Source organism: Suillus subalutaceus, assembly GCF_016647625.1.
Source record: "Suillus subalutaceus strain FC151 chromosome Unknown DFJ58scaffold_146, whole genome shotgun sequence".
Lineage (NCBI taxonomy): Eukaryota > Fungi > Basidiomycota > Agaricomycetes > Boletales > Suillaceae > Suillus > Suillus subalutaceus.
Genome location: NW_024540395.1, coordinates 101,730 through 117,452, shown reverse-complemented (window position 1 = coordinate 117,452; position 15,723 = coordinate 101,730). Strand labels below are relative to the sequence as shown.

The 15,723-nt window shown below is 48.3% G+C and overlaps 4 protein-coding genes across 4 annotated transcripts; 1 reads left to right on the top strand and 3 right to left on the bottom strand.

Annotated features, from left to right (window-relative positions):
* Positions 1–742: 742 nt before the first annotated feature.
* On the top strand, positions 743–2,838 carry DFJ58DRAFT_859556 (cytochrome P450; the record flags this gene model as incomplete). The annotated part of the gene is made up of 12 exons (XM_041393999.1): positions 743–938; positions 992–1,121; positions 1,174–1,362; positions 1,429–1,580; positions 1,633–1,745; positions 1,808–1,903; positions 2,053–2,224; positions 2,271–2,327; positions 2,379–2,403; positions 2,457–2,579; positions 2,631–2,644; positions 2,702–2,838. 12 exons carry the CDS (start codon positions 743–745, stop codon positions 2,836–2,838), a joined length of 1,404 nt encoding a protein of 467 aa, XP_041238599.1.
* Positions 2,839–3,254: 416 nt separating this feature from the next.
* Positions 3,255–3,878, bottom strand: DFJ58DRAFT_733373 (uncharacterized protein; the record flags this gene model as incomplete). Its single annotated transcript, XM_041386292.1, has 1 exon — positions 3,255–3,878. The coding sequence occupies one exon, from the start codon at positions 3,876–3,878 to the stop codon at positions 3,255–3,257; it is 624 nt and encodes a 207-aa protein (XP_041238598.1).
* Positions 3,879–3,949: 71 nt separating this feature from the next.
* DFJ58DRAFT_614455 (uncharacterized protein) lies at positions 3,950–4,126 on the bottom strand (the record flags this gene model as incomplete). Its single annotated transcript, XM_041380942.1, has 1 exon — positions 3,950–4,126. A coding segment is annotated over one exon (177 nt), but the record flags the coding sequence as incomplete, so codon positions are not given.
* A 1,464-nt stretch (positions 4,127–5,590) lies between these two features.
* Positions 5,591–8,771, bottom strand: DFJ58DRAFT_812427 (uncharacterized protein). The gene is made up of 5 exons (XM_041391538.1): positions 8,188–8,771; positions 8,078–8,123; positions 7,422–7,999; positions 7,254–7,359; positions 5,591–7,163 (listed from the first exon to the last, which is right to left on the bottom strand). The coding sequence occupies exons 1-5, from the start codon at positions 8,425–8,427 to the stop codon at positions 6,079–6,081; spliced, it is 2,055 nt and encodes a 684-aa protein (XP_041238596.1). The 5' UTR covers positions 8,428–8,771; the 3' UTR covers positions 5,591–6,078.
* Between the last annotated feature and the right edge of the window lie 6,952 nt (positions 8,772–15,723).

The following is a 15,723-nucleotide window of genomic DNA, read 5'->3' as shown; positions in this document are numbered from 1 at the left end:
GATGATAGCCCATATGCTTACATGACTTTGCTAGCACGTACAGGGAAGGCTCTATGCACGCGCAACTCTTACCATCACGTTCAGAGATGATCGATGACTTGTCACTGTGCAGGCGGAGGAAAAGTAAGTGAACGTCGCCTAACTAAACTCATTCGACTATTACACGCCCGCTCCACACGCGATCGAGAAGTATCACTCGTCAAGGTATGCCAATCTTCACTCACGCCATTCATATTTTAACGGTGATTTAGCCTTATGTGAATGACGTGAGAGCCTGAGTGTCTGGACTTTTTTTGCTCAGGGTTTGAAGTTGTTCGAAGGAACCGAGAAAGGTCCGAATGATAACAGGTTACCTGACACCGGGGTTTCGAAGGAACCGAGAAAGGTCTGCGAATGATAACAGTTTACCTACACCGGGGTTTGAAGTCGTTCGAAGGAACCAAGAAAGGTTCGAATGATGACAGGTTACCAGACACCGACGTGTTCAATAGGACACACGGGGCCTTTCTGTCCCCTTTAGTAGTCGGCTAGGAACTCGTTTGTACTGAGCACCCCCGCCGATAGCCTGTAACAACAACACAATTCAATTTGCAAGTCCTCGGTCCCAACTTGGTGAACTGTCATGTTCTCACCGGATGAGTCGTTCACGTTAACCTCTAACTTGAAGTGACCATTTTCAGTATCAAAGACCCCATTTATAGGGCGAACTGGCATGTCCTGGGCTCAACTATAATCCTTCTCCATGCTCTTCACTCATATTCTTGCTTTAGGGATACCGTGTATTGTTGCCCTGGTTGTCGCTTCGGGTCTGACTCGCAGACGTGTCTACCCTTTACCTCTGCCGCCTGGCCCCCGTCCGCTACCATTTTTGGGTAACGCGCTGCAATTGGATACTAAACGACCTTGGCTCACATATACTGCGTGGGGAAAGACATATGGTTAGTAGCAGACCAATGGCCTCTTTGCCAAGCTCTTGGATTCAATATCATAGGAAAAATCATTCACTCCCGCATACTTGGGATCGACTTGATCATCATAAACTCCGAAACCATCGCGCGGGAGTTGCTGGACAAGCGTTCTGCGAATTACTCTACTCGTCCCGTTATTCGCACCAACAAATTGTATGCATTGCCAGTTCTCATTCATTTTGTTCTTCATCCACTGACAACGCAGATCTGGACTGGCTTTCAATACTGTGCTCCTTCCGTACGGGGAGACTTTACGACAACATCGCAAAATATTCCATCAAGTCCTCAGGGCCGAAGTTTCGGTCTCATACCACGAGATGTACTCTCGCCACGCAAATCAACTAGCCATTAATCTCTTAAATGCCACTAGTGACTTACAGCAGCACACTCGAGCGTTCGTGCCTAACTTAGTGGTGTCGTTGTGATGTATAGTCCAGTTGACAATCAATCCTTGTGACAGATACACGGCATCCCTAATCATGGCCGTGACATACGGACACCTTGCTCATGGACATGAAGACTCACTTCTTACCCGTGTGCACGAACTCGTTGATATTGGCAGATATATTATCTCTCCCGAGAAGGCTGCTATTTTCACAGCCTTTCCATTCCGTGAGTGCTTCTGTCTACGACATAATTTTGAACATTCAGCATGAGGTTGCAGTCGAAAAGTTGCCGTTTTGGTGTTTCGGTGGAGCATTTGCACTGATAGGACGTTGTAGAGAATTATGTCAGCAGCTTTTGAACGAGCCCTTTAGCGAAGTGAAGACACAGATGGTATGTTTGTGCAGAGTTGTGGATGCAAATTTTCAAATTTCGCCTGACCTGTTTGCGTGAAGGCAAATGGTACTGCTTCACACTCATTAGTCGCTGACTTTCTCAGTCAAGCTCACGACGACGCTGACGAAGACACGATGAAGGCTGTTGCATTGACGGTATACATGGGTAAGAGTTTTTTTATACCTGGACAGAGTTCATTCATTGACGTGAATACGGCATCTTAGGTGGCATGGAGACCATGAGTCGCTACTTAAGCGGTCCTGATTCCTACTTTGATGTCCTGCAGACTGCATCTGTATTGCAGACATTCCTGATGGCTATGGTGCTCTATCCTGACGTCCAAGCCCGGGCTCGTGCAGAAATTGATCAAGTTATGAGGCATGATAGAATGCCGTGTCTTGATGATAGGGCGTCACTGCCCTACCTTGATGCCATTCTCCTCGAGGTCCTAAGATGGTATCCTATCATCCCCCTAGGTCAGTCCGCGCAAATATAACTCTGTATAATTGACCCCTTGCACAGGAGTTCCACATGCGACAACAAATGATGATATTTACGGCGGGTACTTTATACCCAAAGGTTCGAAGTCGTATGAGTCGAAGTTGCCGTTGACTCATATAATTCGATTAGGTGCGATAGTGATGGTTAACCAGTGGTATGTCACGGTGGAGTCCATGTGATGGCGGCTTGAAGCTCAGCGTGGGTCAGGACACTGTCTCGGGATGAAGACATGTTTTCCGATGCATCACGCTTCGATCCTAGTCGCCATCTAACAGTTTACGGGAAGCTGAAGGACCCTTTCGTCAACCATTTTGCCTTTGGTCATGGCAGGTGAATATTCCACAATCACTATCATTTTCAATTATTTACTGGCCCTTGCAGGCGTATTTGTCCTGGTAGGCTGATTCATGGTTGATTCTGGCAGTGTTGAGGATGACAAATTCCCTTGGCAGGTCGTTGGTTTGCAGAGAACAGTTTGTGGACTGCAGCTGCTACCATACTCGCCGTCATGCGCATCGATCATGCCAAAGACTCAAACGGAAACACGATCGAGGTGAAGCCGGAGTTCACTGCCGGCTTGGTGATGTAAGTGACCTAGTGCGTATTCAGTAACCTGCGGCTGACTCTGCCGAAGTCAACCTGAACCATTTCACTGCTCGTTTGAAAGCGTGAACGCAGCGAGAGAAGGACATCTTCGAGAGATGATGAATTCAAATTAGGCTTCGTTTGTAGGGGCGCATTTTTATATAACCCGAGAGAAAGTATGTGGAAAACTCTTTCGGATGGACTTACAAAGCTTGAATTGACTCTCAAATTTACGTCTTCGTGGGAGTCGTAACGCAATGTAACTCAATGTCATCGCTTTGCAAAACGCGTAGCCAATAAAAATGAACCAAGTGATCCGCAACTGCTCCAAGGGAATGAATAAGGGCATGTATGCATGACCAAACCGGAGACACAGCTCGACATCTGGCGGGTGTCTATTTACCTTACCATACTGCAAAATCAAATCTTCAACACAAGGCCACGATCTACCATCAACATGAAGCACGCGCAAATTGGGGAGCGTGAGTGCATCAACAAGTGAACCACTGAGTCTCGTTCTGAGTCTGTGGGAGTCGTGAAAACGGTTTCAATGGAAATTTTTTGAATGATAGAGTGGGTGAATGGCTCGAAGGACAATCCATCGCCACTGAGTATATAGGTTTCTAACGAGGACAGGTTTGGAAATAGTTGCAGCAAGCCAATGATAGTGGACGGGTGGCATAAACCGATGTTGACATTTGTCAGGGGCCATGCTATGTCAAGGCCAGATAAACACTTGATGTCGTGGCAGGTCATTAGTTCCAACTCGAGACTGTGCAGAGTGAAGAGTCGCGAAATGGGTGGTAAAATACGTGATAGTATATCACGCTTTTTCACGATAATATTGTGAAATATGTGAACTCGAAGCTCCTGAAATGCCGGGAGGTCGTTGAGCAAAATTTCAGGTGCGACAGCCTCGTCCAACGTGATGTTGAGAGAGGAAATCTGGGAGATGTAAGGTTGTAAAATGGTTCGTAGGTCAGTGGTGTCGTTTTTGATGCACATGATTTTAAGGAGAGCGGCCCTCGTGTTCGCTTGAGCCATGAGTCATAGCAGAAGACAGCCTTCCGCCAGTTTCTGCTAGTAACGTGGTGAATGTCCATGGACAGTCTGCACCATAAGGAGGGCATGTCCGAAGCAACCTCCCTCCAGCGTCGGCATATTCTGGTGAGTAACATAGGAGGTGATTTTGAGTTGGGCAACGTGTAGCCGGTTTTGGGAAGACAGTGAATAAAAATATGATATAGGAGTTCAGTTGGCAAGCGGTCCAGATCGGATACAAGCTCCTCGTGCAGGTTCATTATGCGGCGACCTTCCTTTAGGTGAGCTGGCGAAGATATTTTGTTCTCCTAACGACGGCTCTGATATTTCTTCAGTCGTGACTCGATGTCAGACTGAATGGGGTTTGGATTGTCAACATGGCTCATCATATGGGAACGAACGCACAGTTACCTATACACCAGCTGAAGTAACAGGGTGCTATATGTTGCAACGTACGACGTGCACGAGTCCAGGGGTACTCGTTGGTCAAAGTGTCTGAGAGAGGAGGCCTTGAAGACGGCGTGAGAACATTTCTCTATGAACTTGAAGTTGGACGTCGCCGATTGCTTCCGCTACATCATTTATCCGAGTCTATTTTGACTATGTGGATTTGTTCGATTTGTTACTTTGTTCAGTGTGCACCATCCAACTTATAAATCTAAACACTGACAATTCTTTCTGTCTATCACTCGAGCTCGGCTACCTCAAACGTTAGAAAAAGAGGGTGATTTTAACGCAGTAGAGGTGCTTGGGCCCAGTCGTTATACGAGATGTCACAACGTGCAATCGAATCATAAAAAGGTAAGAGGGTCTAGAGTCTAGACGTCCATGGATCGACGTAGAGCTCACATATTTGAAGCATATAGAACATATTGCATGATGCTGGGGGAGTACGTACTTAGTAAGACACCGAGATACCTGCACTGCGTCAATATTGTGATTAAACCTGAAGCACCTCATAAGTAATTTATTTCAAGCCACGAGACCGTCACGACGACAGGAAGAGTAGGCAACGTAGTTGTCCGGATTAAGCTGGGACTGTCACAGTAGTTTATAACGACAAAGACTGATCTTCACAGATCCTGAACAAGCTTGACGAGGCATTTTAGCCGCTCCACGACCGCGTCAAAAGCCCGGACGCCAGGGCCCAGGGCCAACACCGACGTTATCGCGATGTCCAAGCTTCCCGCTTTTAAAAAAGATGCTCAATGTCAAGGTCCGGACTCTTTGGCAACCACCTGACCATATCAGGGGAGTCGAAGCCGGAGATCAATATCGATGGCAAGGGCGGTTATGATAAAGTGCATCTGGCAAATTCTCCAGATCAATCAACTTGATGGTGAGCACACTGATCACCTCAATCCTGTATGACTCACAGCAACCGTATGATCTAGCCATCATAAGTACATCCATGCAAAGATAGTACTTGCTCACTCACTGCTATCCCGATGACAGTCAAAATCCATGATCATCCCAAATCTGTATCGATAGCAAAGACAAGATCTGATAAACAACGATAAGGATCTCCACGATCGATTAGATGCCACGTTTTCGAGAATGACATGTTGACGCCCCCAAATCGATCGAGATTTATATTCCGCGGATTCCTTTCACCCCGATCAATCTAGATCTACCCGAGTGCTTCCAGGACTTCTTAGATCTCGACATCGTAAGTAGGAACTGCCGAAACAAATAGTGACAAAAACATCACAAGATAGTAAAAAACACGGATCGTCGTATCATGGATTACACACTCTAGGCAACAGCCAAGAAAAAAAATTACAAGTTCATTACAGAACCAAATCATTATATGCGATATACATATAGGACAGACAGGGGGTGCAGGGGTGATGAAAGATGCAACAGAGAAGATGAATTACAACAACGCATTCGAAACGTTGACGAAGCAAAGTCTTGAAAGAAGTCAGAGTACCGAGCAGATGGACAGTGCAATGCGTAATACAAAGAACAACAACAGAAAATTTGAGATGTGCAAGAGAAATTGAAAAACGATGTGGGTGGATCGATGAGTACGAACCTCATCAGATCAGCATGAATGGGTATAGCCCCTTGGGCGACCAGTGTGATATCATCATAGCCATCACGAATAGGTATAGCCCCTCAGGTAACCGGTGTGTTATCATCGTACCCCTTCCTTATTGTGGGTAACGATCGAAACCTAAAATGATTGACTCTCTAAACCTCACTGCCTCAACATCGAATGCGACTGATTAGTGGCGGGCAGGTACCAAGGCGGCGTAGGCGGCGGTCCACGAGATGGAGGGTGGTGTGGTTGGTGGTGTCCTTGTGCGGACGCAGATTGATGATGCGCTTGTGCGGATGTAGATTGATGGTGTCCTTGCGCCGTTGGCTGATGGTGCCCTTGAGCCGACGCAGATTGATGATGCCCTTGTGCAGTAGATTGATGATGGCCTTGCGTCGTCGGCTGATGATGCGCAGAAGTATTCGAAGACTGATGATGCCCCTGGGAAGCAGGCTGTGCTACAGGCGTATGAGACGCAGCAGGTGGGTGACGTGACGTAGACCCCGATGACGAATTAGCAGTTTGATGAGGGGTCGTGTGATGGGGCATGGACGGCGTTTGGTGGTGTTGCACAGATGGCGTTTGATGGTGCGTAGATGGCGTTTGATGATGCGCAGACGGCGTCTGATGGTGTTGCGTAGATGGTGTCTGGTGGTGAGACGGCGTCTGATGGTGCTGCACAGACGGCGTCGACAAATGAGACCCAGAAGGCGTCGTATGATGGGACATAGACTGCGTCTGCCCAGACGGATGATGCGAACCGCCCGCAGACGGATGTTGACCGCCCATACTAACCCCAAGCCCAGGGGACTGTATCACCCTAGCGGACGACGAACGCTTCGAGTTCGCAGGGCGCGGAGGACGCGCATACGTCCCGCTCCCACTCCCACTTCCACCCGCGCTAGATTGCGAATTCAGATTAGGATCTTGATCCTGCATCGTATCTCCAGGGTCTGTGTTAATCTGGAACGAGCCTTGGTGGATGCCTAGGTTCATCTTGTCGTCTCCTCCGCCGTTACCACTACCACTACCGCTGCCGCTTCCACTCCCATGTCCGCTTCCGCCGACTGAATTCATGACGGTTCCACCGGCAGATCCGGCCCCTCCTAATGCAGCGCGTGCCCCCTTGTCGGCATCCGCAGCTCTGGCACTCGCGCGTAACATCTCCATATCGATGCGCTGGATCGAGGGCGATTCTCCATTTGCGAGGGCTTTCTCGCGTTTTCGCACGAGTTTCGCGTAGTCTAAGCGCGTGGATAAATAATTGAGTGGTAAACGCATCAAAAGAGAGCCATCAACAACCAATCCCACAAAAAAATCAAAAAATCACATACGCAGCCCACACGCATTACACAACGTCCTCGCACCGTCCGGTCCCCGTCTCCACTCTGGCGTTTCTCGAATATTGCAAGAATGACATTTTCCAGGAGGTGTCGCGCGCTATCCACAACACACGACGGTCAAACACGAATAACATCCAAATAAAACATAAAACGACTCACACTCCGCTTCCGATACTTATTCTTCCCTCCACCCCCTCCGGATCCATTCCCGCCCAACGCAGCAGCAGCCGCCATAGTCGTAAGCGCTCTCTTAGTCCTTATAAGCTCCATATCCGCTTCGGCCATCGATCGGTCTTGATCTTGTGCCATACTCGCTGTCATTGCCGTTCCGGAGATCTGCCCCGCTCCTAACCCCGGTGTAGATACGAGAGGAACATGAACGTGCCCTGCCGATGAAGACGGGGCAATGCCAGGCCCGGATCCGGGAGGTAGCATACCTTCTACATCCTCCCAAGGGCGCTTCGGCGCCCGATCGGGCGCGTCTACGTCCATTATGCCCATTCCTAGACTAGAGCTTGAGGTCATGTGTCCTTTGACTTCTAGGGAGTGTGGGTGCACTGAGACGAGTGCGTGGTGTCCGGAAGTGAATGCGGATGCGGAGAGGAGGGAGGATGGGAAGATGGGTGCGTCGTTTCGCAGTGCTTCGAGGAGACGGACGACTTCTCCTGCGCGGGCTGTCATTTCTGCGAGTTCTTCTGGGGGTGGTTGGATGTGTGGGTTGGAAGATTGGAGGGCGGCTGTGGGAGGGGGGTTAGTGTTGAGAGTGGGTGATTGACGATAGGATAGAATGAAGAGAATTGAAGACGGAAACTCACAATAATGATCTGCGAATTTATATAGCGCAGTACAATGTTGAACGATCTAAAGAACAAACGTCAGCACGCGTCCATACTCACCCATCATCAAAAGACAAAGAAAGACTCACCTCCCGAATAACATCTTCCTTGCCCATTCTGTCATCTCCTACCACCCTTTGAGATGCTTGCGATTGAGACTGCGACTGAGACTGTAACTGCGAAATGAACCCCGTAGATCTTGCTGGACCTTCCAGCATCATAGGTGGTCTTGCCTGTGATTCAAGCACCGCAGTTCTTGGTTGAGCCTCGAATGGCGCGGGTCTCGCTTGCGACTCGAGAACTGTAGATCTTGGCTGAGGCTCGAGCATTGTCTGCCTCTGAGGTTCGAACGTCGGTCTTGCTGGTGACTCGAACGCCGTAGGTCTCGTCTGGGTCTCAAACACTGGTGGTCTCCCCTGCGTCTCCAAATTCGTCTGCCTGGGCTGAGGCTCAAACACTGCCTGCCTGCCTTGTGTCTGTGTCTCTACCGCCGCTCCCCTAACCTGTGACTCGAATGCTGGTGGCCTCTGTGACTCGAACGTCGATGGTCTCTGCGACTCGAACGCTGGTGGTCTCTGTGACTCGAACGTGGATGGCCTTTGAGACTCGAATGCAGGTGCCCTCTGTGACTCGAATGCTGGTGGTCTCTGCGTCTCCACCCCCACTGCCCTCGGCTGCGTTTCCATCCCCGCTCCCCTCACTTGCGTTTCCAACCCTACACCCACCCCCCTAGTCTCCACCGCCAGAGGTCTCGCATCGCCAACCGACTGCCTCTGCAATAAGGTAGGCCTGACATCTACCGCACGAGGTTCAACTACGCCTAAATTACGGTCGTTGGAAGTTGATCCACGTTGTTCGCGTGAAGGTTGGGAGTGAGGTAATTGGGATTGTGGCTGCGATTCTAGCACAGAGGAGGCCCTTCCCTGTTGCGCATCATGCGAATAACCCAACTGCTGCTGCTGCCTCTCCACCGGATACCCCCGCACCTCCGTATTGGACTGCGAATAAGTACGCTCTACAGGCGGAGGTGGTGCATACGGTCTTGTTTCCTGGGCTGGCGGGTAGGGAGGTGCGGGTGGAGGGTATGTGTTTCGGGGTTCTTGTGTGGGGGTGTATCGCGTGTCTTGCGTTTGGGGCTGCGGTGGAGCTGGCTGCGGCGGAGGGACATATGCCCTCGATTCCTGAGGGTAGGCACGGGCATCGGAATAGCGGGCGTCATAGGCTGCACGGCCGTCCTGAGGGGGATAACGGGCATCCTGGTAGGCCCTCTCAATCTCAGGGCTGGTCTGGTAGCCTCGTTGATCAGCTGGATAGGACCTCTGCTGATCCGGATACCGCGGGTCTTGGTAAGTCCTCGCATCTTGTGCTGGGTAGGTTGCACGTGTGTCGTATCTAGTGTCAGGAGTTGTTGTGTAAGGTGGGCGTGGGTTGTCTTGGGTGTAACGCGGGTCCTGTGGATAAGGACGTGTGTCTTGTGTATAAGGGCTAGGGCTTGTCTGGTAGGCTGCGCGTGCTTCTGCTGGAGTGTACACGCTTCGATCGTCTGGTTGTTGTGGGTCACGTGGTGGATGTTGATAGCGGGGGTAGGTTGTATTTCTGTCGTGAGCGAATGGAAGAGACTTGTCGTCTAAGAAATTTCTCGTTGAACTTGAAGTGCTTGTTGTACTCTCTGCAGTTGTTGGTGGTACGTAGTGAAAAGAAGAGTTCTGGAACTGTTGTGGATATGAAGTTCTGTGAGGACGTGCAGAGATTGGAGTTGGATAGGCGGTTGGATCTAGTGTTGTTGGAACTAGGGGAGTTGTTCTTGCGAATTGTTGATTTGGAGGCCATGCAGCGCTTAGTGGTGTTGGGTATACGGTGTCTTGTTCTGTTGTTGTATGTGCTAGTTGTAATGATTTTATTGGTGGTAGTCTGACTTGAACTTCTGCGGTGACTTGAGGTCTTGCACGACGAGCTGGTGAGGCCATACTAGCGGTGGATCTCCCGATGTCGGCGGTGAGATCTGAAACCAGATGCCCGATCTAATATTTTGACCTTTAAAATCTGAAAAATAAAACCGTTGCCAGCCTACACTCTAGTAGTAAAAACGTTCTTGACAATTGAAGCTTTGAACGAGAAGACGAGGAGGCGGCAGCTGGGGGTGAAGGGCGTTCTCCCTGCGTTTTTACTTACAAAAGCGGAGAATCAATACAAAACACGTGGACTATCTCGGATCTAGCCTCACCAAAAACACGTTCCTAGCACAACCAACGTCCTCTACGATGTCCTCGATATTCAGCACAATGAACAATCACTCTAAATTCAATCCAAAAAAAATAAAATCTGGTTTTATTGTCGTCAGACAAAATCGGCGATCCAATTCCCGATAAAGATTCCCGCCCGTCGTATGTTCGGGAATCGGCGTATCGCCGCTATCAAGATGTCAACTGGAAACTCAATTTAATTCTTCTACTTTACGATATTTCCGATCTGATAGCTCGATCTATCCCTTCGGTCCCTTATTTAAACCGCTCACTCCCGCTCCTCTCCTCCCTTTCCATTCATCGTTCACACGCACTCATTCCCTATTGCTAGGCTCACCTTGCTTGAACAAGAACAGGGCCTAGGCTTCCAATCACCACCACATTTCATAAACATGAAATCTTTTACGCTATCAGCTACCCTTGGGATCGTCCACATAATTTCCGCATCGCAGATAGATGATGAGACAGCATGGCCTGGACTGTTGTGTCATCACCCATGTGCGCTTTGACCAACCACCGTCAGACGATAGACTTGGGGCCCCGAAGGTATGATTATCTGATCTCAGACACGCTATTTACACAGTCCCTTCGCACATGGATGGTCATATTGTGATCCTGGGACCATCATGACCATCGTATCATCAGCCTTCTGGGCTTTTATCGAATTACCCTTTCTTTGTGCTCGAGCAGATGAGATTGCGGACAGGTACTTCCATATCCGCTCTATCAGCTGTCTGAGCACTATTTTTCCTTTTCCTCTCTGCTCCCTTCGCTTTCTGTTGGTTCGTTCGGATGACCTATAATTCCATCCTTTGATTGCTTCATCATTGTCATGGTATCATTTGCCATCTGGGCTTTTATAATCAACGATCACTATTTGTGCTCAGACAGATGATTCGTTCATTCTTGCGATATCTCCTTTAGCAGCTGTCTGACCTTCGATATGCTGCTCCAAGGCCACTCTCAATCTATGAGTGTACGTATGTCATAATCTCGTTCGACGATTTACGCTGACTGACGTATCACTAGCGAGACTTCAACAGACCATCCATACCCGATGCACTATTGTAAAGAGCTCCACTCCGCTGACGATGGAATCCCCTTTACACCGTTTTGACGAGCCATTCGCTTAGATATAAAAGTATGTTCTTTCCATATCTTAACTCCCACTCACTCATCACTCATGACCCATCGATCCCCGTTGAACTCATTTCGGCCTCACTATTATACGGTCATTAGCAGTTCTTCGTACTTCATTTGTCGTGCTCAGACAGACGATCACTGGGGTATTGTTGATATCCCCAGATTATCAGCCGTCTGAGCTCAGACACGCTACTTCTACTTTCCTTGGTCTATGGGATCTCTGCATCGCGCCCGATCTGAACAGCCCAGATGGATAATGACACAGTATATACAACAGAGCTATTGCGTCACCAGCCATCTGAGCTTCTACAGATCGTGCACGCTTCTTCCTTTGGTTCTTTTGCTCAAACAGCTGATAATCTTGAGCTTTTAAAATGTGGAATTCTCAGGTTATCAGTTGTCTGGGCTCAGACACGTTACTCGCGTACGACCTAGGCGAGCAGGGGACAATTTTAAGAACAGTTTACTTTAAATTGTCATCTGCTCGCTCCAGGGCGACTCTGATCAATATCAACGGGTGTGTTGTATGTATGTATCTCGTTCGGTGCTTTACGCTGACAGTCGTGCTACTTCGCAGGGTGGAAAAAGATCGTTGCAAGGGCCCTGATATCTGACTGGTGTATGTATGTATGTCAGAATCTCGTGGTCAATATCTTATTGATACTTTCGCAGGTGCGCTTGGTGCTTTCTGACTCGAAGCTTCGGTTCTCTTCTCTTCTCTCCACTCACCACGCCCGATGTCCTTGTCACGCGCATTCGTGACAGGCAATACTCGACCTGTAAGTTTTTAAAAACCGATCACATTCGATATTGTTGAATTTTACTTGACACAGACGATCCTCGTTGATTTATCTCAGCGATAACTGATCCGGATATCCGATGGCCAATCTTACACATTATGTCCACTCTTGATGAACAATTTTTACTACTTCTTTGTAGCCCAGATGGATGATAGACTGGGTTGGTTATTGTCGTCAGTGATCTCCCGTACTATCAGCCACTTGGGCTTCCACGAATAACAGTCGCTTCTTCGTCTGCTTTGTGCTCAGACAGATGATGTGTGGATCTAAGGCAACCGTTTGACTTCCCCACATCAGCTGTCTGTGCTCGACAGATCATAAGGATCCCAGATGCGTGGTTAGGGCGGTGTTGCTGAGTGGCACGCTACTAGTATTCCAGAGCAACTACGATCAATGTATGTAGCTTCAAAATTCAGATTGTCGTGGTCGATCTAGCTGTCGATTAAGTGAAATCTACTCAATTCCGAAGCGTCACATCACCCACTCAGACTATTGGTGCACATGAAGCATATAGCAATACTCACGATGCGCTAAAGAGCCGCTGGTCAACGGAAAACCTCGATGAGCTTGCAAGATTTGGGTGGATTTTTGTCTCCAAGTTAATGACCAAATGCCGAATTCGAAGCTCGTTCCACTCATATCCGCGATGCTACAATTCATTTAGCAGAAAGGGCTCGAATCAAAGCGCCATCGAAGGTAGAGCACGTGGACAAGGGCCATCAACGGAGAGTCCATCCAGAGACGCTCTAACGCCTCCCAGGCACATCTTGAACCAAACTCCAAGCCAAATTCTGTCACGTCGCATTCGCTGAGAAATCGCTAGATCTAGATAAATCAAATGAACAGTCGACCGCAAAACCTGGAGTTCTAACAAAATCGGCGATATCGATAGATCTGATTCCCGATAAATGTGACAGATTAAAATATTGACAGACTTAGGTTTATTGTTGCGCCACCGTTTGTATCTCTTAGTGTCTTGTGCTGATGTGCATCTGATCAACCAGCGTATTCCACGATTGGTATGATAATCATCTTTAAACATTTGACATCGCGAAAGCTTCCAATTTGCCTAATCGCAGCCTTATCTAGTCCGGCATCTAATCTATCACCCATCGTGCTTCCATTTAGTGCGGGGCCGGTTGGACTTTGTCCGGAATGTCTATAATGGAACACCCCCGCTTCGAATCTAAGCCTTCTTTCCATAAAAGTCAACTTCCCGCCATCGATACACCTCGCGTCTCCATCGATACCTGATCATAGCCGCTCTCCGGAACTTTGTTCTCCTCATGATCATCCTGCGTTGATTCGTTCGGTATATCATATATCACTGGCACCCACAAGTTGTTTTCCTTATTGGTCGTTTCAACGGCCCACGTGGGAGGCATCACGGTACCCTTTCATGTTCCTGCAAAACTTTGAAGGCATCTGGGCCATGTTCCATTTTCCACCTTCCATCAGACACGAAGTTCATTCCAGTGATCAATGCGCCAACGGGTATCAATGTATGCATCTCGTTCGGCGCTTTACACCGACAGCCATGCTTAGAGCTTAGAGGATGGACTCCATTGAGGTCATTGCAAGGACCCTGATGCAAATCTGACGCGTGTTTTGCAGTCGCATTGGTAAACCTACCACAGTGCGCCTTTGACGTAGAATCAGCTATCTGGGCAATTTGTACTGATTCTCGTTGAATTTTGGTATTATCATCAAGGTCTGGGTCAATTGGTTGCTAGACGCTCCGAATGATTTTAGCCTCTCACTTGGTGCAAGTGTGGATGGGCAGTTCACCGAGTTCCAGTAGAGATACAACAATAAATGGGTCTGTCTACATAAACATCGTCTTAAATATACTTCGAAACATCATAACTTAATAAATACCACGACGGATCCTCGACCTAATATCTCCTCCCTGCAGAACACTCGGCAAGCATTTCCCTAAACAGTACTGCTAGTTGGTACATCTACATGCTCCTGGAAGACAATAGAAGCCATGCTAGTTTCTGCGTCGGAGTTGGCCACGAGTTTAGCATGATACTCTCGAACGCTAAGGATGAGGCGTGGTCCTAGCACAAACATCTGCACGCCCGAGAAAATTTGAAGAGCACCTTGAAGTATCAGATCTCCTATATAATTTGAATTCTACACAAATGGTGAGCGGTAGTTACGAGCAGATGTCAGCGACAGGTCAGCGCACCGAGAACTCAGGAGAGAGAAAAGCAAGCTGGATGCAAGAGACACTAGCAAAGCTAGCACGTGCGGAATTTGAGCAAAAAAGATAACTACATTCACATTACAAGCTCACCTTGCGAAATAAAGCACGTGAGATTTTATCAGCACTCTGAAACAGTCCCCGATGGTCGTTCCTGTCGATGGTCCGAGTCGTCGCAGGTCACGGAAGTGTTTCACAGTAATCCAGACTGAAAGACACAATGCGAGGACCTCCCAAACAGTGTTGAGGATCCAAACCATTGAAATCAGAAGCTGGGCGTCTCCCTCAATTCCACCATCGCATATATTATATACGCCAGAGAGTATCAGCTCCTCTGGTGTTTGTCCAATGAGCTGTGTTCTTCAAGTCAACAAGTGAAGCCTACCCGCTACAAGATGCTTGAGTCCTATTGCCGTGATTACTAGGCAGGTGATGTTAACGGCCAGGAAGATGATCACAAGGAGGATAAGAATCATTCTAGATCGCTGATACATGGCATGTAATCGAGCAATCATAATAACTTGCATCATGTTCCGGTCGAGTCAATATCACCGAGGTATCGCAGCTGGGTAACTCACCGCCCAACATGGCAGCCACGACCACATTTGTCACGTTTATCACACAGATCATGATACCGCCTGAAACACCCAATTAGCGATCACCCTCGTATTAGGATAAAACGCTCCGACTCACATCTATTCAATGAGTCATTATGTTAAGCCACATTCAATGTTCAGAATGTCACTCACCCCTACAAATGAGCATATTCATTGGATGGGAAAGAGATGGTTGCGGAATACTTACTGCATCTGTCAGTGAAACCAATGGTATATCTACTGTGTGCCACCGGTCAGAAGAATCAAACACAGCGCATATGAGACATACTCAGAGAGCTGATACTGATAATGAGGGATGAGGTATCAGCACAGCGCCAATCTGTCGGTTGCCGAAACATACACATAAAAAGGTATTCCAATGTAGCGTATCTAGAACATTTTGGAGTCAGCACAACTGCCAATCACGCCATAGTATAACATGAGGTACGAACAACCAGATACAGCACAGTCATGAGAGACCAACGTTGCCTCTGTCGCGAATTAATTGTATTTCTTCTGATGTGCGACTCTGTCGCTTACCCAGATCAGTTCAATCTATGGCACCGTTCTTAGCGAGTTGGCTGCTCCAGCAATAGCATCAACATACCTCTTGTCCGAGTGTTAGCACTGGAAA

Excerpts from the sequence above, each read along its gene's own strand:
- DFJ58DRAFT_812427 (XM_041391538.1), bottom strand. The coding sequence starts at position 8,427 with ATGCTCGAGCCTCAGCCAAGATCTACAGTTCTCGAGTCGCAAGCGAGA. Across the intron at positions 7,360-7,421 it reads ATAAGTATCGGAAGCGGAGT|CGCGCGACACCTCCTGGAAA; the intron begins GTGAGTCGTTTT and ends TGTTGTGGATAG. Across the intron at positions 7,164-7,253 it reads GTGTAATGCGTGTGGGCTGC|ACTACGCGAAACTCGTGCGA; the intron begins GTATGTGATTTT and ends CCACGCGCTTAG.